The sequence below is a fragment of the Drosophila elegans genome, unplaced genomic scaffold, assembly GCF_018152505.1.
Source record: "Drosophila elegans isolate 14027-0461.03 unplaced genomic scaffold, ASM1815250v1 contig_814, whole genome shotgun sequence".
Lineage (NCBI taxonomy): Eukaryota > Metazoa > Arthropoda > Insecta > Diptera > Drosophilidae > Drosophila > Drosophila elegans.
The window spans coordinates 2,835,666-2,853,638 of NW_024546167.1; the positions used below are offsets into that span (position 1 = coordinate 2,835,666).

General features: G+C 41.9%; 7 protein-coding genes across 10 annotated transcripts; 5 read left to right on the forward strand and 2 right to left on the reverse strand.

The window, feature by feature from the left end:
• Positions 1-351: 351 nt before the first annotated feature.
• LOC108141666 (enoyl-CoA delta isomerase 1, mitochondrial) lies at positions 352-1,633 on the forward strand. Its single transcript, XM_017265140.2, has 4 exons — positions 352-433; positions 601-834; positions 898-1,044; positions 1,105-1,633. Exons 2-4 carry the CDS (start codon positions 607-609, stop codon positions 1,573-1,575), a joined length of 846 nt encoding a protein of 281 aa, XP_017120629.1. The 5' UTR covers positions 352-433; positions 601-606; the 3' UTR covers positions 1,576-1,633.
• A 381-nt stretch (positions 1,634-2,014) lies between these two features.
• On the forward strand, positions 2,015-3,605 carry LOC108141986 (enoyl-CoA delta isomerase 1, mitochondrial). The gene is made up of 3 exons (XM_017265643.2): positions 2,015-2,456; positions 2,513-2,659; positions 2,913-3,605. Exons 1-3 carry the CDS (start codon positions 2,229-2,231, stop codon positions 3,378-3,380), a joined length of 843 nt encoding a protein of 280 aa, XP_017121132.2. The 5' UTR covers positions 2,015-2,228; the 3' UTR covers positions 3,381-3,605.
• Positions 3,606-3,975: 370 nt separating this feature from the next.
• LOC108141985 (enoyl-CoA delta isomerase 1, mitochondrial) lies at positions 3,976-5,169 on the forward strand. Its single transcript, XM_017265642.2, has 3 exons — positions 3,976-4,343; positions 4,407-4,553; positions 4,621-5,169. The coding sequence occupies exons 1-3, from the start codon at positions 4,089-4,091 to the stop codon at positions 5,080-5,082; spliced, it is 864 nt and encodes a 287-aa protein (XP_017121131.1). The 5' UTR covers positions 3,976-4,088; the 3' UTR covers positions 5,083-5,169.
• On the reverse strand, positions 5,158-7,396 carry LOC108141984 (dynein regulatory complex subunit 3). The gene is made up of 6 exons (XM_017265641.2): positions 7,138-7,396; positions 6,799-7,082; positions 6,352-6,530; positions 5,734-6,286; positions 5,333-5,667; positions 5,158-5,277 (listed from the first exon to the last, which is right to left on the reverse strand). The coding sequence occupies exons 1-6, from the start codon at positions 7,373-7,375 to the stop codon at positions 5,160-5,162; spliced, it is 1,707 nt and encodes a 568-aa protein (XP_017121130.1). The 5' UTR covers positions 7,376-7,396; the 3' UTR covers positions 5,158-5,159.
• A 280-nt stretch (positions 7,397-7,676) lies between these two features.
• On the forward strand, positions 7,677-15,484 carry LOC108142085 (serine/threonine-protein kinase dyf-5). 4 transcript variants are annotated; one of them, XR_001774276.2, is made up of 9 exons: positions 7,677-7,791; positions 10,166-10,367; positions 10,436-10,603; positions 11,003-11,341; positions 11,842-12,872; positions 13,635-13,931; positions 14,171-14,230; positions 14,863-15,081; positions 15,157-15,484. XR_001774276.2 is itself a non-coding variant. In XM_017265777.1 (8 exons), the coding sequence occupies exons 1-8, from the start codon at positions 10,212-10,214 to the stop codon at positions 15,180-15,182; spliced, it is 2,187 nt and encodes a 728-aa protein (XP_017121266.1). In that variant the 5' UTR covers positions 9,407-10,211; the 3' UTR covers positions 15,183-15,484. The 4 variants fall into 4 exon arrangements, 2 of the variants coding, with proteins under 2 accessions (XP_017121266.1, XP_017121267.1); XM_017265777.1 differs by lacking the exon at positions 7,677-7,791 and having other exon boundaries at positions 9,407-10,367; positions 14,863-14,972; XR_001774278.1 differs by lacking the exons at positions 7,677-7,791; positions 14,171-14,230 and having other exon boundaries at positions 9,407-10,367.
• Positions 15,485-15,577: 93 nt separating this feature from the next.
• Positions 15,578-16,179, forward strand: LOC108142086 (pupal cuticle protein Edg-84A). Its single transcript, XM_017265779.1, has 2 exons — positions 15,578-15,708; positions 15,763-16,179. The coding sequence occupies exons 1-2, from the start codon at positions 15,697-15,699 to the stop codon at positions 16,063-16,065; spliced, it is 315 nt and encodes a 104-aa protein (XP_017121268.1). The 5' UTR covers positions 15,578-15,696; the 3' UTR covers positions 16,066-16,179.
• Positions 16,180-16,868: 689 nt separating this feature from the next.
• Positions 16,869-17,973, reverse strand: LOC108141653 (larval cuticle protein A2B). Its single transcript, XM_017265123.1, has 3 exons — positions 17,938-17,973; positions 17,814-17,882; positions 16,869-17,306 (listed from the first exon to the last, which is right to left on the reverse strand). Exons 1-3 carry the CDS (start codon positions 17,971-17,973, stop codon positions 16,869-16,871), a joined length of 543 nt encoding a protein of 180 aa, XP_017120612.1.

The window sequence follows — 17,973 nt, forward strand, 5'->3', positions numbered from 1 at the left end:
CACAATAACTAAAAGCAAACCTTTTTATTTTTAGTTGTTTGTCAACTGTTCTATTTAACATTGTACGTTTCACTTAAAATCTGCATTGCATTGGGTAAACATATCACAGCTATCTTTGTAATTTATTGATAAATAAAATAATATAATTTAATTGATTTATATGTTGTTGTTTTATTTAAAAAATAAAAATAGTAAAATTTGTATAGTCCTCTAAATGTTTAGCTTGGTTGCTGAAATTATAAAAAAGTAATGAATACACCAGTATGCGTATAAATTTAGTTTATTTTCTTAAGCAAAGAGTGATAGGAAATCGTGGCAAATCCGATTGCCCATCTAACCCCCTTTGCTACACCACTGCCTATCGATAGCGCAACAAGTTCTGCGGCAGCTGTGTTTGTTTGTTAAAATTGTTTCGTTTAAATAATATTAATAGGTGAATAAATCTTCTTCAGTTTTTTTGAGTTTTTAATTTATTTATTATTTTAATAATTAATCCGAATTACGATCGAAGTTGTTGGCGGCATAAGTAACCAAAAAGAGAAGAAACCGGCATCCGTCCAAAGGTCACTCACAGTTGTTTGCTTCTCTCCTACATTTTAGTTTAAAATGCTGCGTTCGAAAGTCCTGAGTTTGGTGACCCGTAGTGGCTCCAACCGCCTGATGTCCACCGCCACTAAGTTGACCACAGTGGAGGTCAACGACAAGACCGGAATCGCCACCCTCACAATGAACCGCCCACCCGTAAATGGGCTCAACTTGGAACTGCTGCAGGATCTGAAGAGCTCTATCGATGAAATCGAAGGCAACAAAAGCCGCGGACTCATTCTGACTTCGGTAAATAAGATTTAAAAATGATTAGGGTTCAAATACATAGAACACTATTTAATTCAACCATAGGCTAGTTCGACGATATTCTCCGCTGGCTTGGATATCCTGGAGATGTACAAACCGGATAAGGACAGGATTCGGGCCTTCTGGACTCAATTGCAAGAGACATGGCTGGCACTGTATGGCAGCAGTGTTCCCACAGCAGCGGCCATCAATGTGGGTACCTTGTGAGCTCCTAGGATTCATCTTCTAACTAGCCCATACCATACATTTTAGGGCCACTCCCCCGCCGGCGGATGCCTACTGGCTACTTCCTGCGAGTACCGAGTCATGTTGCCAAAATTCACAATCGGCCTGAATGAAACACAACTGGGCATTGTGGCACCCAAGTGGTTCATGTCCACCTTCCTCAGTGTCTTGCCACAACGGGAGGCGGAGCGCGCCCTCAACCAAGGACGCATGTTCACCACAGAGGAAGCCCTGAAGGTGGGCCTCATCGATGAGACGGCCAACAGCAAGGAGGAGGCCATTGAAAAGTGCACCGCCTTCATTGGCACCTTTGCCAAGGTCAATCCGCTGGCTAGGTCACTGACCAAGCAACAATTCCGGGCTGCCGATCTCCAGCAGCTGGAGAACGAGCGGAAGGACGATCTGGAGAAGTTCCTCTTCTTTGTGAACCAGCCAGCGGTGCAAAAGGGTCTGGGCATTTATCTCGAGGGTCTGAAGAAGAAGGCCAAGAAGCAATAAACAAAGGATTTTATATTTTTTTTATTTTGTAATAATAATAAAAGCATTTTGAATTCAATCTCATTTGTGCAAACTAAAAGCAACACGGTTGATTGGTTTTAAATTTGCCTAATTTAAATATTTTATTTTTAATACATAGAAGGCAAAATTTAAACTATTTTTAATTGAGCTTAATAAACAAAAGGTGTAGTCAACTAATTTACAATATTAACAAGGTATATTCTAGAGTAAGGTAAGTCTTTTATAACTTTTTTGTCATTTGTCTTTTTAGTTTAGGCTTTAGGTTTAGATCTAGGTACAAAAATTACAGATTACTAGATAGTTTACTGTAGGAACAAAAGTGTTTTGCTTTTTAAATTGCTATTTGAATTTGATTGTATTCGATAATTCAAAACCGGGCAGCTCGATAGGTGATAACAATTGTCTGGAAAATTTCCATCGAGGATCAGTAGTTGTTTAGCAGCTGTAGATTAGAATTGTTACATTCGCTTACAGAGCTTTTTGTTAGACTTTAAAATATTGTAACAATTTAGAGTTTAAAATATTGCAACAATTTAAGATAAATTACAAAGAATTGTTTTACTTGGCAACATAAAAATAAGCTTTTAGCCAAAGCCAGTACAAAGGTCATCTTTCATACATACCAAAGAAAAATGCTGCAGTCGAATCTCTTAAGATTTGTGGCTCGCGGGAGCCCAAAAAGATGGATGTCCACTGCCACCAAGTTGACCACAGTGGAGGTTAATGATAAGACCGGAATCGCTACCATTACAATGAATCGGCCTCCGGTCAATAGCCTAAACGTCCAGTTATTGATGGACTTGCAGTCCTCCATCAGAGAAGTCGAGAACAACAAATGCCGGGGCCTCATTTTAACCTCCGTATGTGGTTTCCATAAATGATTAAATTATGTAAATAATATTTGAATTATTTGCAGGCACTTCCCACTGTGTTTTCAGCTGGCTTGGATATTCGGGAAATGTATAATACGGACAAGGAGCGACTCCGAATCATTTGGACTGAACTGCAAAAAGCCTGGATTGCCCTCTACGGGACCAGTTTACCCACTGCAGCAGCAATCAATGTGAGTTGTAGTGGCCGGGATCTGAAGAAGCTTTAAATCTGTAGCATTATCCTAGTGTACTAGTAGTATTTATACTTTATGCTTTGATTAACATTTTGATCATATAAATTTTAGCACTTTTAAAGTATTTTTTAAATTAAAACTATACACTTTCTTAATTTTTTGTACTTTAAATTGTCTTTAAGGGGCTGTCTATGTACAAATTTAAGGAGGTTATATCTACAATTTATTTGATAATTTTATTTTTTTTTAGGGTCACGCTCCAGCTGGAGGATGCCTCCTGGCCACCGCCTGCGAGTATCGGGTGATGCTGCCCAAATACCTGATCGGACTGAACGAAGCCCAGCTGGGAATCATCGCCCCCAAGTGGCTGATGTCCGGATTCCTAAACGTACTGCCTCAGCGAGTGGCAGAGCGTGCTCTCACCCAAGGGCGCCTCTTTACCACGGAGGAAGCTATCGAGGAAGGCCTGGTGGATGAGATCGTCAACTCCAAGGAGGAGGCCCTGGAAAGGTGCGCCGACTTCATCGGCAGCTTTGCTAAGGTCAATCCACTGGCTCGTGGACTGACCAAACTACAATTCCGTGCGGACAATTTCAAGGAGTTTGAAAAGATACGCGAAAAAGATTTGTCCGATTTCATAGCCCTAGCCTCACGACCAGAGGTGCAGAGGGTTATGGGTATTTATCTGGAAAACCTTAATAAAAAGGGAAGGAAGTAAAGGAAATTTATTTTAAGTAAATGCTTATTACATTTCTTAAAGTTCTGACTTTTAGTTTAAGCTTTTAATTGATGTTTATACCTATAATTTTTGACCAGACCAGGTCATGTCGGCATTTAATTTTGATATATACAAGATTTTTAAATCGTTACATTCAAAATGTGTGTATTTAATATACAAATTTGTTAATTACTAAATATCAGAAATATAAGAAATTCGTGCCTATTTTGTCTCACCTTTCGTCCACAAATGTAGAACTTATATTGATCTAACACTAACATACAAACAACTATTTACACTGCACATTTTGAGATGATAACTTAATTCGAAGATCACGAATAACAATTAATTCAGTTCAGTTCAGTTCAACCCCTTGTAATCAAGTTTAATTAATCCCTTAAAATCAATTTAACTCCTTTCATTAAAAGTAATTTATCACTGGGAAGTGTGAATTAGAACAAGTAGAACTTAAAAGTATCTATTAAAAAATCAGGAATTCTGAGACCCTCGATAACCACTTGTTGATCGTGATTTTCTGGCACCGTGTGAACTTCGCCTGGAAATGCTTAACCAGCTGATCGTTTCAGCTTGATTGTTTGTTTTCGTTGGTTCGCAACTCGACTTTGTATATGATAAACAGGTTAATTTGTTCAAATTCCTGCCTGTCGCTCAGTGCGTGATTGCTGCTCCAAATCCGAAGTCGTCGTAATGTTGCGTAACAGGCTGATAGATGCAGCCAGGCGGATGAAGCCCATCCTCTGCGGGGTTCAATCCCTTCGATCCCTCAGCCAAGGGGCGCCATCGAAGCTGACCACCATAGAGGTGGATGATAAAAGTGGAATCGCCACCTTGTCGATGAATCAGCCGCCGGTGAACACTCTGACCATGGAGCTGATGCACGACCTCATCGATTCGATCAATCAGATCGAGAGCAACCGGAGCCGCGGACTCATCCTGACTTCGGTGGGTTTGGGGTTCCCCAAAATCACTCAATCACTTTTTTATGAGTACATTATGTTTTTTCAGAGCAATGACAAAGTCTTCTCCGCTGGCCTCGATCTCAACGAGCTGCTGAATCCGGAAGTGGAGCGCTTTAAGCTATTCTGGACCCGGTTTCAGGATCTGTGGCTAGCCCTGCATCTTTGTGGTATTCCCACAGCTGCCGCCATTAATGTAAGTTCACCTGCGGATACAGATCTTACAGTTCTATGGAATAATACATAGTAATACACTTTTTCAGGGTCATGCTCCTGCCGCCGGCTGTGTTTTGGCCACTGCCTGCGAGTACCGGGTGATGCTCCCCGATCTGTCCATTGGGATCCATGCCACCCGTTTCAGCTTCGTCATCTCCAAGTGGATGATGCACTCGTACCAGAGCGTTTTGCCCCGTCGAATTGTGGAGAGGGCTCTGAACCAGGGCAAGCTCTTTGCCACCCAGGAGGCTCTGGAGGTGGGCCTCGTCGACGAGGTCTCGAGCAGCAAGGAGGAGGCGCTGTCCAAGTGCGCCGCCTTTGTGGCCACCTTCGACAAGGCCAATCCCCTGGCCAGGAGCCTAACCAAGCGCATGTGCCGCGATCCGGATGTGCGGGATTTGCTCAAGGATCGGTCGGCGGATCTGAAGGATTGCGTGGACTATGTCACATCTTCACATTTCCAGGAGGGACTGTGCAACCACCTTAAGGGTCTTAAAAATAGGAAATAGAGGAGCTCCTCAAGCTAGGTGATCAAATTGCATTTATTATATAATATATGTACGTGTATATGTGTCTATTAAAGTTGTCAATCCGAAGAGGCTTCCTGGTGCGATTCCCCCGGCAGATTGGCCAAAGCCTGTGTCATCATTTCCATAAACGAATTGATCTCTAGAATTTTGGCACGATGACGGTCTACTTCGTTGCTGTAAAGAGATGGATTTGGTTGATACTTCGATTTGGAATCTGTAGCGAACCCACTTGTTAAGCTTGAAGATCATGTCATCTATAAACTCCCTGCTGCGTTGAGCCATGCGATCCTCGCGCTCATCCACCCGTGCGGTATGGGTTGTCCTCATGCCCTCCACCAGCTGCAGCACTGCCTCGCGATCGTCCACACACTTTCTCAGCTCTTCGGGAATGGCATTCTGCTCCTGGCGACTCAGCTTGCTGGAGAGGAATTGGGTGACTACCTCCGTCATGTTGTGGGCAAAGTGACTGCAAACATCTCGCAATTGCTGGAAGATCACCTGAGCCTGCTCCACAAAGCTGGCCATTAGTTCGGAAATCTTCCGATTGAAATTTAACGTGGAATCCTGTGCGAAAAAAAGGGAGTAACTAAGGTAAACTAGCTTAGAGTAGAGTAGAGTTGAGTAGCTCACTTCAACAGCCTCGTGCAGATGGAGCTCCTGAGCCATCAGACTTTCCCACAGCTCGTTTAGGGCGTCCTCAAAGTGGGCATTCAGGGTATCCAACTGGGACTGCAGGGCTTCCAAATCATCGTCGCGCTGGTCCAGTTCCCTCCACTTCAGGCGCATCTCGTCGAAGGTTCGCTCCTTGTACTGTAGGAACTGCTCGATTTGCCGTTGACCTTGAGCCTGCAGCTCCTCCTGTCCCTCGTGCAGGCTGGCCTTGAAGTCGCGAATCTCCGCGTCCCGCTCACCGAATCGCTCCAGGCCCAGGCGGTAGATCTGCTGGGTGAGCTCGTACACATCCTTGGAATACTCCTCGTAGAGCTCCTGAGCCTGTGCCCCCACCAACATCAGAATGCGCCCCTCCTCGTCGTCTCGCCACAAGGACTCGTACAGCTGCTGACCATCCAGATGCTCCACAAAACTGGAGGCCAGCCTGTCCGCCTCGGCCATTTCACGAGCCTTCGTTTCCAGGCCTTGGATCTCACGCTCCTGTTTGTCCTCGATTTCGCGCAACTCTCGACTATTCATGTTTGGCAAAAACATTACTCTTGGGATAAGTAAGGCAGAACCAAGGACTAGACTCACTAGAAACGCTTCTTGGCCTCCTCCTTCACCTCTGTCTTGATGAAAATGTACTCGTAGTAGCGCAACTGGGGCAGGATGGCAGTCACATAAAGGGACAACGGGAAGTCCGGCAGTTTGGCAATGGGATTACCCTCCAGGTTGAGCACTTTGAGACTGCTCACAAAACGTAAGCGTTCAATCTAGAAGTTAGCAAGGAAAAAAATTAATAACTTTAATTTGTAAGTATATTTTGACACATTCTCATTATTTACTTTCCAACTTTTGAATCAAAAGAGTCGATTACAAGGTAGCTTAATTTGTATTTTATATATTATATTTTCATATTTTCAAGAGGGCACTATAAATTAAACAACATTAAAATTTACTTGTAATCTAATTATCTTATTATCTGTAATATAATGGTTACAAAGAGTAAATAATAGTAAGAAACTATCTTGAGAGTCTTACCCCCTCCACCGTATCGATAAGGTTATTTCCAATGCTGAGAATAACGAGATTCTCCAAAGTATGTATGTTCTCGATTCTCCGGATGCGGTTGCTAAACAGTGAGAGTTTTTCGAGGTTGACCAGTGTCTCCAGGTTCTCAATTCGCGTGATGTAGTTAAAACTGAGATTCAGATCTTTGAGGGCAGTTAGCATTTCCAGATGCTCAATCACCTCGATTTTGTTGCAGTTCAAGCAGAGCTTGGTAAGATTGGGCATCATCCAAAGGTGATCAATTCTCAGGATATCTGGGTGATAGGTCCTTAGGACAGTCTGTCTCTTTGCCTTTGGGAAAACACTTACTTTTGAACTCTAGCCGCATGGTGGTGATGCGATCATAGACCACTGGTTCCAGTTGGTGGAGACGTCTCGCCTCGCCCTTTTGGCCCTCCTCCAGATAGGCGGTCTCTATCATTTGGCGATCTATGATGCCTGGTTCCGGGCAGTTAATCTCCTCCAGGAAGCATCTCAGGGGCTCCTCATCCTCCTCCTCCTCTTCAGCTGGACTCTCACCTGACTGAGTGTTGACCGGTTCGTCCATTGCGGTTGGCGCTTACTGAAACCTTAATCCTCAATCCGCGTGGTCACCAAAATGGACTCGAGGCGAGGTTGCCAGGGGCAACCCACACAACATGGCACTGCCTAGTAACCGTCGTGGCTCGTATTCACACCCCCAAAGACTTCGGAACCGGAGCCGGATACCCGTTCAGCCGGCTCGGGGACCTTCGGCTGCTAGCTTTCTCTCCCGGATTCGAAGGGTGGTCTAGTTTGGACTGCGGTTGCCTGGCTCGTCGCGTTGTTGTGGATATCGGGCCTGCCAGTTGTCAGTGTTTGCTTATCAAATAAACTTCTGTTCGGCAAGGATATCCGCACTGGGAGCAGTCATAAATCCCAACTTAATTCGGACTAACACATTAAACACCAGCGATCTCGGATTCAAATGCAATTGCGTTTAAGGTACGAGTAATATCGAACCTCCTGGTCCTGGTCCTACATCTTCTTCTGATGGCAGTGCAAAAAGAAAAGTGCAGACCGAGTGCTCCTTTTGTCAACCCCCCAGCTCAATCGATAAAGTGACCCCGAACATTGAAGTTTGTTTGTTTGCTTGGGCACGGTGCAAAAAGTCGCTTATCGGATATAGTGGTGCATATAGTAATCGGCTAATCGGGCGTCGGATGTGCGTGCCTAGAGTTTAAGTGAGTCAAATGTGAGTGGTTCAAGGCTGTGACGCAGAATTCAAGAAAAAGCCAGAAGCCACTTCGAATCGTGTTTCCAGTTGCCCCCGAAACCGCCCTTTTCCCCCCAATTTGGCAAACCAAAACAATCCATTGTATATATACATATATATACATCTATATGGGATATCGAAGGTGGGAACGGTTCGCATACAATGAATAAATTATCGCCCAAGGAACTGAATTCGCCAAGTAACCACAATCCAATTACGATACATGAGTATTCCAAATTGAGTGCAAATAAATTTATCATCTCAAAGCCTATACTCTATTGTCGAAAATAGGATAAGTTATTGGTTTATGATTATGTTCGGTATTGACCTAATTTGTTTTGGTTTAAAATTTCTTCTAAAAAGGTTTAAGTTCTGAATAACTTATAAACAATGCGCCTAAAAATAGAAATAACAAAATTCTATAAGGGGTTGAAAAGGTAAAAGGTAAGTTCTTTAATGGTGTTTTATATTTTTGAGGGTTGATACTTTCTGTAAGGAAACAGCAAGGGAGACTTTTCTTCCTAAAAACTATCATTACAACTTAAGCCAAAAGAAGTATATTTCAGTCAATTTTGGCAAAATAAACTATAGTATAATCTCAGTGGCTTAATAACATTTGAAACGTTCAACTGACTTTTAAATATATTTCTGTTAAGGTTACCAAGCACCAGAAGAAAATATTTTAATTTTTTTATTTATATGTAAAAATATGTTCTACTATTGCTTAAAAAACACAAAAGAAAAACGTATATATCAGTTAAGATATGAGACCTGGATTTAAGAGGCTCCTACAAAAAAAAATAAAAGGTCAACTTGGAATTTTCATTAGGCCTTTAACTAGACTTTAATTTTCCTAAATGGATTCATTCAAGGCTTCTTTTTTTTATAATAATTCCGCGTTCCCCAAACAAACAAAATATTTTTTTATTATCAGTATCCATCCGAAAATCCCAAAGATTGCAGTTAAACTCTTTCCAAAAACGTTTAAATTAAATAAGTGCTAGTTTATTCATATCGGGATTAAAACATAAAACAATAGTCTTCGAAAGTTTTTATCAAGGAACCCCCAATCCAAATGAATATCTTGAACCAGCCCAAGCCAGAGCAGAAAGTAGAACCATCTTTAGTGCCATCTTTTTTAAGAATAGAGAAAATATTGTTTGTCGCGACATAGAGGAATCATGCAAAAAAAAATTTAATGTAATTAGAAACGCCCTAAAAAACTTGTAGCGTAAAATTGTTAAATAGATTAAAATTAGTTCTAAATAATTTTATTAGAAACTGTGTAACGATTTGGTAAATACAATTTGCATTTGTGTTGCATTTTTTGTCGTTTGTCTGAGCCAGTTAAGTTTAAGTTTAAGATACTGAGAAAAAGTGATATTTGAACTATAAGAAATTAACTATAAAATAACAAATAAATTAATCAAAAATCAATAGATAAAATAGTTATTCTATTTTCATAAATACAAATCCAAATTTACTTGAGCCAATTAAGATGTTTTTTTTTAACTACAAATCTGTTTTTTTTTTACATCAAGCACGTTTTAAAAGAACGAAGTGTGATATTTTTTGATGTAATTATTATTCACAGAAGAATGTAGTCATTGTTGAATAAAATGTAGAGATTAAGAATAAAATAGCAGTACATGTCTTTAATTTCAACTTGTTTAAAAAATAAATTTCCATTCAACACAACAGATTCCTATCGCTCGTTAATTGTATCGCCGCTAGTCAACAAACTAGTTGTGACAATCATAAATCATGTCCGGAGGTGTTATACCATTCCTTTATTTTATTTCATTCCTTCGCTGACCCTGATGGGAAATACGTTTTTGGGTTAAATAAATTTGGTCAAGTTCTTAGCCGGCTGTCCCGTGATCGATATATTGATTTTAATTAACTGAGCTGAGCTGAAAACGGAGACTCACGAATGCCCAAGTTGGATTCGATTTGAGGTTGCAAGTAGTTTAATTTAACTGTGATTCCCTTGTCAGCACACATGGGCGGAACTCATAAGTTATTGAAGACCCCTCCTGCTTGTTAAGTGACATATATACTGTATACTGACCATTATTTTTGCCGTCCCTTCGTGCATTGTAGTTGCATCCGGAGAATGTGTGAAGAGCTGCCCCCCGTCTGAATAAGGATGAACCGCTACATCACACTGACCCAGTTGGGCGATGGAACCTACGGCACCGTGGTCCTGGGTCAGCGCAAGGACACCGGCGAGAAGGTGGCCATAAAGCGCATGAAGCGCAAGTACTACTCCTGGGAAGAGGCCATGAATCTGCGCGAGGTCAAGGTGAGTATAAAGTAGAGTATAGGGTCTTATATTTGTGCCTTCTTTGACCAACTGCTCTTCTGCTGCAGTCGCTGAAAAAACTGTCCCATCCAAACATCGTCAAGCTGAAGGAGGTGATCCGGGAGAACGACACCCTGTACTTTGTGTTCGAGTACATGAAGGAGAATCTCTACCAAATGATCAAGGACCGGGACACCCATCTTCCCGAGCCGGAGCTGAAAAGTATACTCTTTCAGGTAAGCTCGATTGAGCTAATTATTATGTAAATACCGTACGTAGTCTTTGGAGTAAATGAGATGTTCATGTTTCTTATATTCCATGGGCTGAAACCTATTGAAAGAATATGTATGATATGGAAATCTTGTTTCAAGACACTTTGACTAGCGAGTGCTAGTTAGTATGATGTAGTTTGAAAATCTCTGGAGATTTGTTTTTGTATTTCACTATATCTTAACAAAGATCAATTGATTTCACAGACTCTTTACCCAGATAACTCAGATTAATAATGTATTTATTATACATATATGTAGTTTTTATATCTTTGGAGATTTGTGTTTGGTTTTATTACACCATAACAAATATAAAAAAATTAAATTAAATTAAAACTAAAACTTTATTGACAATTTATTATGCAGGTTTTGACTGGACTGGCCTTCATGCACCGTCACGGTTTTTTCCATCGCGACCTGAAGCCGGAGAACCTGCTCTGCTCCGGTCCGGACCTCATCAAGATAGCCGACTTCGGACTGGCCAGGGAGATCCGATCGCGGCCTCCGTTTACGGACTATGTCTCGACCCGCTGGTACCGCGCACCGGAGGTGCTCCTGCACTCCACCAACTACGGCAGCACCATCGACCTCTGGGCCATGGGCTGCATCATGGCCGAGCTCTACACCTTCCGACCGCTCTTCCCGGGCAGCAGTGAGGTGGATCAGCTCTTCAAGATTTGCTCCGTGCTGGGTACGCCAGAGAAGGTGAGTCCTATTTGCGATTAAATTATTTTACTTAACACTAGTCGACAAAATCAGTACTTTCTTTTGGCCCAACAGTAGTCGTCAGAATAAATCTGATCACTAATTCGTAATGGAAAACTTTCCATCACGTTCCTGTTTTGGGTAAAGCGAGCTGACAGCATCAAATTTATTTACTTTAGGATTAATTAGATCTTGGATTAATTAAAATTATGCAGCTTTAAAGATAAATCTTCCAACTTTTGGCTTACCAGTTGTTATATAAAGTTAAATTTGTAAATTTGTAGTTGATATTGAAAAAGTACTTAAGCATATACTGGGACACCTCTTTCAAAACAATCAAAATGATAGTGATTTAATGTTAAGTCCTAAAGCCTATTTGTTAAAAGTTTGATATTTTAAACGTTTTCCATATTCATGTTCTTTTTTATTTAAATAGTCGTTGCTAAGCTTCAGTACTGCAGTTTTCTCAATCTCAAAGTTATGTTCCTTTTCTCCGGCAGAACGATTGGCCGGATGGATATCGACTGGCGAGCATGATCCACTTCCGATACCCGGACTGCATCAAAGTGCCACTGAGCAGCGTCGTCAGCCGCTGCAGCCAAAACGGACTGGACCTGCTGGAGGACATGCTGGCCTACGATCCTGACAAGCGACCGACGGCCCAGCAGAGCCTCAAATATCCGTATTTCCATGCCCTCAAGCGGATCTCGCCCACGGCGGCCACCAAGGCAAATGTGCGGCTCAGCTCGAAGTATGCGGCGTCCAATGCCAATGGCCATCCGGCTCAGGCAGTCTCCAACAATGTGCTTCCGGTGCAGGAGAAGCTGCAGGCGGTCACCGAGTTGCTCCACCAGAGCAACAACAGCAACAACAACAACAACATCGTTATCAATAGCCACTCCAATCTTGGCAAGAACAGCAATCAGACGGCCAAGAATGGAGGAATGTCGAGAAAGTACCAACCGAAGCTGAGCTACTTGACCAGCCACGAGATGGGTGCGGGTTCGCTGGCCGATTCCTCCAGCCTGGGAGGAGCCACGACGGATGGGCTCCAGGGGCCGCAGATGCAGAACGGGAGCGAATCCATAAACGACATCTACCTGAATCGCAACATTTCGCAGCTCTTTGGCCTGCCGGCTGGATCACAGCACCCGCACCACCCGAACGTCTCCTTCAGCACCACCACGTCCCGGAATGCAGGCACCATCTACGTCAATGGCAGCCACCTCAGCTACGACACGGCCAACATGAATGCCAAGAACGCCGGCGCCAAGCTCGTGGTGGGTGCCACCAATGGTGGCTACTATGTGCCAGTGGCCAGGCCATCACTCCTCGGCCCCGATGCCAAAGTGTACAACGTGTTCTCCAAGGTCAGTGCCAGCCAGGCTCCTCCGAGCCTCATTGTGCGCCAGCCGCAACTGCAACCGGATGCGGCTCCTCCACCATTGCGACTCTCGGGAAGATCGCGGCCAGCAGTCCAGGACTCCAAAATGGGTGCTCTGAAGTCCGACGATCTGGATCTGATACTCGGGTGAGTTAGGAGATCAAAATACATTCAACTTCCCCTTAAAATTTGAAAAAATCCCTTGATTTCCATAGCATACACTCGTACAAAAATGATTGCTAATTGAGAAATTTTTTCCCCTTTAAAATGTACATATTTAAAAAAAAAAGGTATACAACAAATTAAAAAATAGCCCTAACTTAATTTATATATATATACTGAAAATATACAATTTTTTACCATACCATATTTTTTGGAATTTTTTATGCGTTAAGAAGTTTTTTCAATTTTCAAAAAACATTTTTTATAATTTTATTTTTATAACCTATTAAGTACCATACACTTGCAAATTAATAATGGTAAACTTTCTATATAATCATTTAAATTGGTTTAAGTAATTATCGAACTAGTGAACAAATTCTAAAAGGGAAATCCGGAATAGATCTATAAGCTTGGAAACATGTTTCCTAGTTTTAAAACAAAATGTTTAAAAATGTAATAGGAAGAATATATAAATATTTTCTGGGGTAAAATGGTGATACAATGCAAAAGTTTTTTTCTTGGTTTTTCAAAAACATTCAAAAATTAATTAAGGAGAACATTAGATTTTCCTTGTCAAAATTGGTGAATAATTACATTTGTATGAGTGTAGAGTTATAGATTTAAAGATAATTTTGTAATTATTTGATGGTAATTAGTTTCTGAGTGTGCACTCCCGGCACCGCACTTTGTTCTGTCGCTGTTCTGTCCTCACCGTGTGTATATCCGTATCTCCCCCGCTCCAAGCAGCTCCAAGCTAAAGAACTCCGCCAAGCGTCAGCGCAATGCCAAGGCCAACATTCTGCTGGAGGATCTGTTCGGGCAGCTGTCCATGGACTCCGACAGCGACGGCAAGTATCCGCACACGGTGCCGCCCACGCAGCAGGCGAAGAGCGGCAAGACGTCGACGTCGACGGGCGGTGGCCATGGCCATGGACCCCGGGAGCGGGATCTCTTCGGGGAGAGCTTCCTGCCCAGGCCGGGATTGCGGAAGAAGGCCACCCAGAGCAGCCTGGAGGTGAACAACGGCAGCCATGCGGACTCGCTGTAAGTGGGTGGGGGATGTCCACTGCCCTGGCCTGCATGCCCTGTAGCCCTTGACCCGTGCTTCCTTGCATCCTCATGATCATCCTGCATCCTGCATCCTGTCTCTCTCTACATTGTACTCTGTCTCTCTTCTCTCTCTCTCTCTCTCTCTCTTTGTCTATTTGTCGTCGTTATGTGTGTGTTTTCGTTTGCTTGTCATTGAACATTGAACATTGAACACTTTGTGCGGGTGCCCCAAGTGATAACTCCTCCTCGTCCTCCCCCTCAATTGATGAAGAATGTCGCTTTTGGCCCATAAGGTAAAAACCAACATTCGCCATTGAGCTGTAAATATGATTCAGTAGCAGTAGAGACCTTCACCACACCATATATCATACATATCATCATCGTATTTAAGGGGAAGTAATTTCTGGCTGTACTTGTACTTTCAGCAAGGATTTCCCTTCCGTAGTCTAAGCACTTTTAATTTGCCTGTCTCTAATTACACAATCTTTCTGTAAAGAAAGATTTAAATTTTTTTCTGACCCATTTTTATCTAAAATTGCCTTAATTTCTGAACCTCACCTATTTATGTACGATCCTATCTTGTTCGGGGTATTTTAAAACTTTTATTTAACATAAAGAACAAGCTGAAATGGTTTTTAAATCTTTTTAAGTGTTTTTTAGTGAAAGCGAATTTAATTATATTGATTTATTTTATTTTTATTTACTTTTGAGTGTCCCACTTAAGTCAGATATTGAGTTTTAAGAATCATTTTACTTTCTTAAATGAAACATAACATCATAAATTAATTTTGACAAATACAGTTTAATAAATTACAAAACAATTTTTTACTTTCTTATGGCCATTAACAAGATACATATCGTAGTTAGACATCTCTATACTATTTCCACTTTAAAACAATTGACGTTGGTCCAAACATTATTTCAGAGCTCAAAACACTCAGAAGGAGAAGCCCGCGGTGGCAGCCAGTTTCCCCTGGGATGAAACCAACAAGACGGAGGACGAGAAGCTGACGGCTTGGATGGTGGCCGAGAATGGTAACTTGGTTTTGAGTAATCATCATCAGCAAGCGTAGAAGTCGAGAGCACTCCCCCCAGTCCACAATAAGTAGTCTCTTAGCAATCACCCAATTAGAACTTGCAAATGGTAGTGTAAATTAAAAGAGCACCACTAAGAAATTCTCAGGCTGCAGTTTAAAATTTACTACTATTGTGTTCTTAGGATCGCTGCTGGAGAACAAATTCTGAGGAGATGGATCGTTGTACCTGAAACAGAATGAATGGAGTAAATTAAAGTGCCTGCGTTGATCTACGTATTTTCGAACTGAATCCAAATACAAGTCCAAATCACCAAGCCATGGAATTGATGGAATCAACGGATCGGCGTGTAGAGTTAGTTTAGTCTCGATATAATGTTATTGCTGTGATACAATTAAGCTAAACTATTGTGTAAAATAGCCTACGAACTTGAGCCTCGAGTCTAATTTGTACTTTAAGCTACCATACGATAATATAATCCGAGTGAGTTTTGAATCGATTGCAAACAAAAAGTTGAAGGCAAGTGCAGGGATTTGGTTTCATTTCCCCCACGGCAAAGGTATATGGGTTGCATAAGGCGTATTTGATTTCATCTCACATAAGTTGGCCACTGCGACAATGGGCCAAGTGTCGGCCTATCATATAAAAGAGGGCCGAGTGCAGCTCTTAATCATCAGTCGAGTGTACTTCATCGCTCCAATTAAACACCTCGTACTTCTTCGCCATGCATGTCTTGGTAAGTCAGGACATTATATATCCCTTTATACATATATAACAATCTGTTGAGCAGCATTGTAGCATCGCCTGCTGCCTTATCCTGAGCGCCCTGGTTACTGTTCAGGCCGGGATCATTGCCAGCCATCCCGACGAACTACTGATCGCTAGTCCAGCCCAGTACGAGTTCCACTACTCTGTACACGACAGCCACACTGGCGATGTTAAGGATCAGTTCGAGCACCGACGGGGCGAATACGTAACGGGTCGCTACTCCCTCAACGATCCAGATGGCCACCGACGCATTGTGGACTACTCCGCCGATCCGCTGTTGGGCTTTAATGCTCAGGTTCGTCGGGAACCGATATCCCACTATTGAGTTCGGTTCCCAGAGAAAGGATTCTCCCAGCTGACTGAATTCACGATTTGGCTACCATAATGATTGATGAAAAATGTGTATTCCATAGAATAAATCAAAGGGCTGTTCATTTAATGTTCATGTAGAATCATTTACCGAAAGAGGGAATCCTATTGGTTTTTGCCATCTAAAAACTGGCTTATCCAAAAACAAGAAAACATCGTACAGTACACTTATGGGCCGTTAAGACAATACTAATTTATAATAAAAGCTAATTCCAAATTTCTCCTCAATTAGGATTTTGTGGCTCTTTTCGAGTCTTAACTTATATATTGAAAGTTAAAACATGACTTTAAAGATGCCATAACAAATCAAAAATCTATATATCAATTTATCTCCAAAGGGCGCTTTTATATATTATATATTTTGTATATAATATAATATATATAATATATATATAACTATAATGAAAATGTTTCAAAAGGCAGGAATTCAATTAAAAATCTCAAAAAGATCAAAGTATGTTTTCTAAAAATGCATTTATTGCCTTCTATATGCACAAAGTATTTACATAGATGAGATAGAGGCCCTCGGCCATCGATTTATGGCACATTCGATGACACGGTGCCGAAAAAACTTAGTAGAGATATCGTAGAGTAGGAAAAGAAGATATGTTCAGAGAAAGGTCGTTACGATACGAGGTGACTGGGTAGTTAAGCAACAGTTCAGATACAGATACAGATGCGGATGCGAATGGGTCGTCGTTGTCGATGCGATGAAGTCAGTGTTTGCTATCTCTCTCGATCAATTGTTCTGCCCAGAGCTTAGTGGTAAACACCCAGGGGAAGTTTGACGGGGGCGAGGAGCTTGGGTGCCGCATAGGCCAGAGGCAGGGGGGCGGGGGCCAGAATCTTGGCAATGGGCGCGGCCTTGACCACCTTGTGGCCCAGCGGATCGCGACGCACGACGGCATTGAATCCGTTGTGGGCATCCGAGGTGTAGTCCACGGTGCGCAGATACCCATCGGCATCGACCAGCGTGTATTGGCCCTGGACCTGGTCGCCCTTCCGGGACTCCGTCTGGCTCTTGATGTCGCCGGTGTGCTCGTCGTGCACCGAGTAGGCGAAGTCGTAGTGGGCCGGTGCCTCCACCTCGATGGTCTTCAGCAGGGGCTTCACAAGGGCGGGTGAGTGGTAAAGCGGGCTGATCGGCAGCTCGATGGCAGCGGCTGCTCCAACACCCAGGATGAAAAGAGAGACGAGCTGAAAAATCCATTTAGAATTAGTTAAAGATATAAGTTCTTCAATATATGTAAGTATAAATTTAAAAAAAAATATTTTAAAAAAATTGTTTAAATATTAATCTATTATCTATATGATTGAAAGTTCAACTATAGTTTGGTTTTCCTCTTAAATTGCTAATCTATTAGCCAATCATTTTTATCTTATATTACTAATTAAAGTTTTTTAAATATTTTTTTATATTTGTATTTGTAAAAAAAAAAATTTTTTAAACATTGACCTTTGTTTAATATAATGTGTCTTTTTAGTTTAGCTTTGTATTCCTTTATAGTTTTTTATGGATACTATTTTTTTTTCAAAAGATATTATTTCATGTCCACTTTCTAGAAAGGCTTTTATCACGATCTATTTAAAATTTTATAACATATCCTTTTTCTAATATCATAGTTTACAACACATTTGAAGTAAACATTTTAGATGCAATTTTGATGATGCTAAGGCGTTAATCCTTAGAGCCTTCTTACTTACAGCGAACATTTTGGCTTGGACTTGGTTTGGGATTTGGTGAACTGGCTGACTTGGTGGCTGCTGCGGCTGCTGCACTGAACTATGTCTCCAAGTGTCGCGATCGCAACTTTTATAGTCAAATTACTGCTCTCTGGCCCGGCCCCACCACCTCCACCTTCAT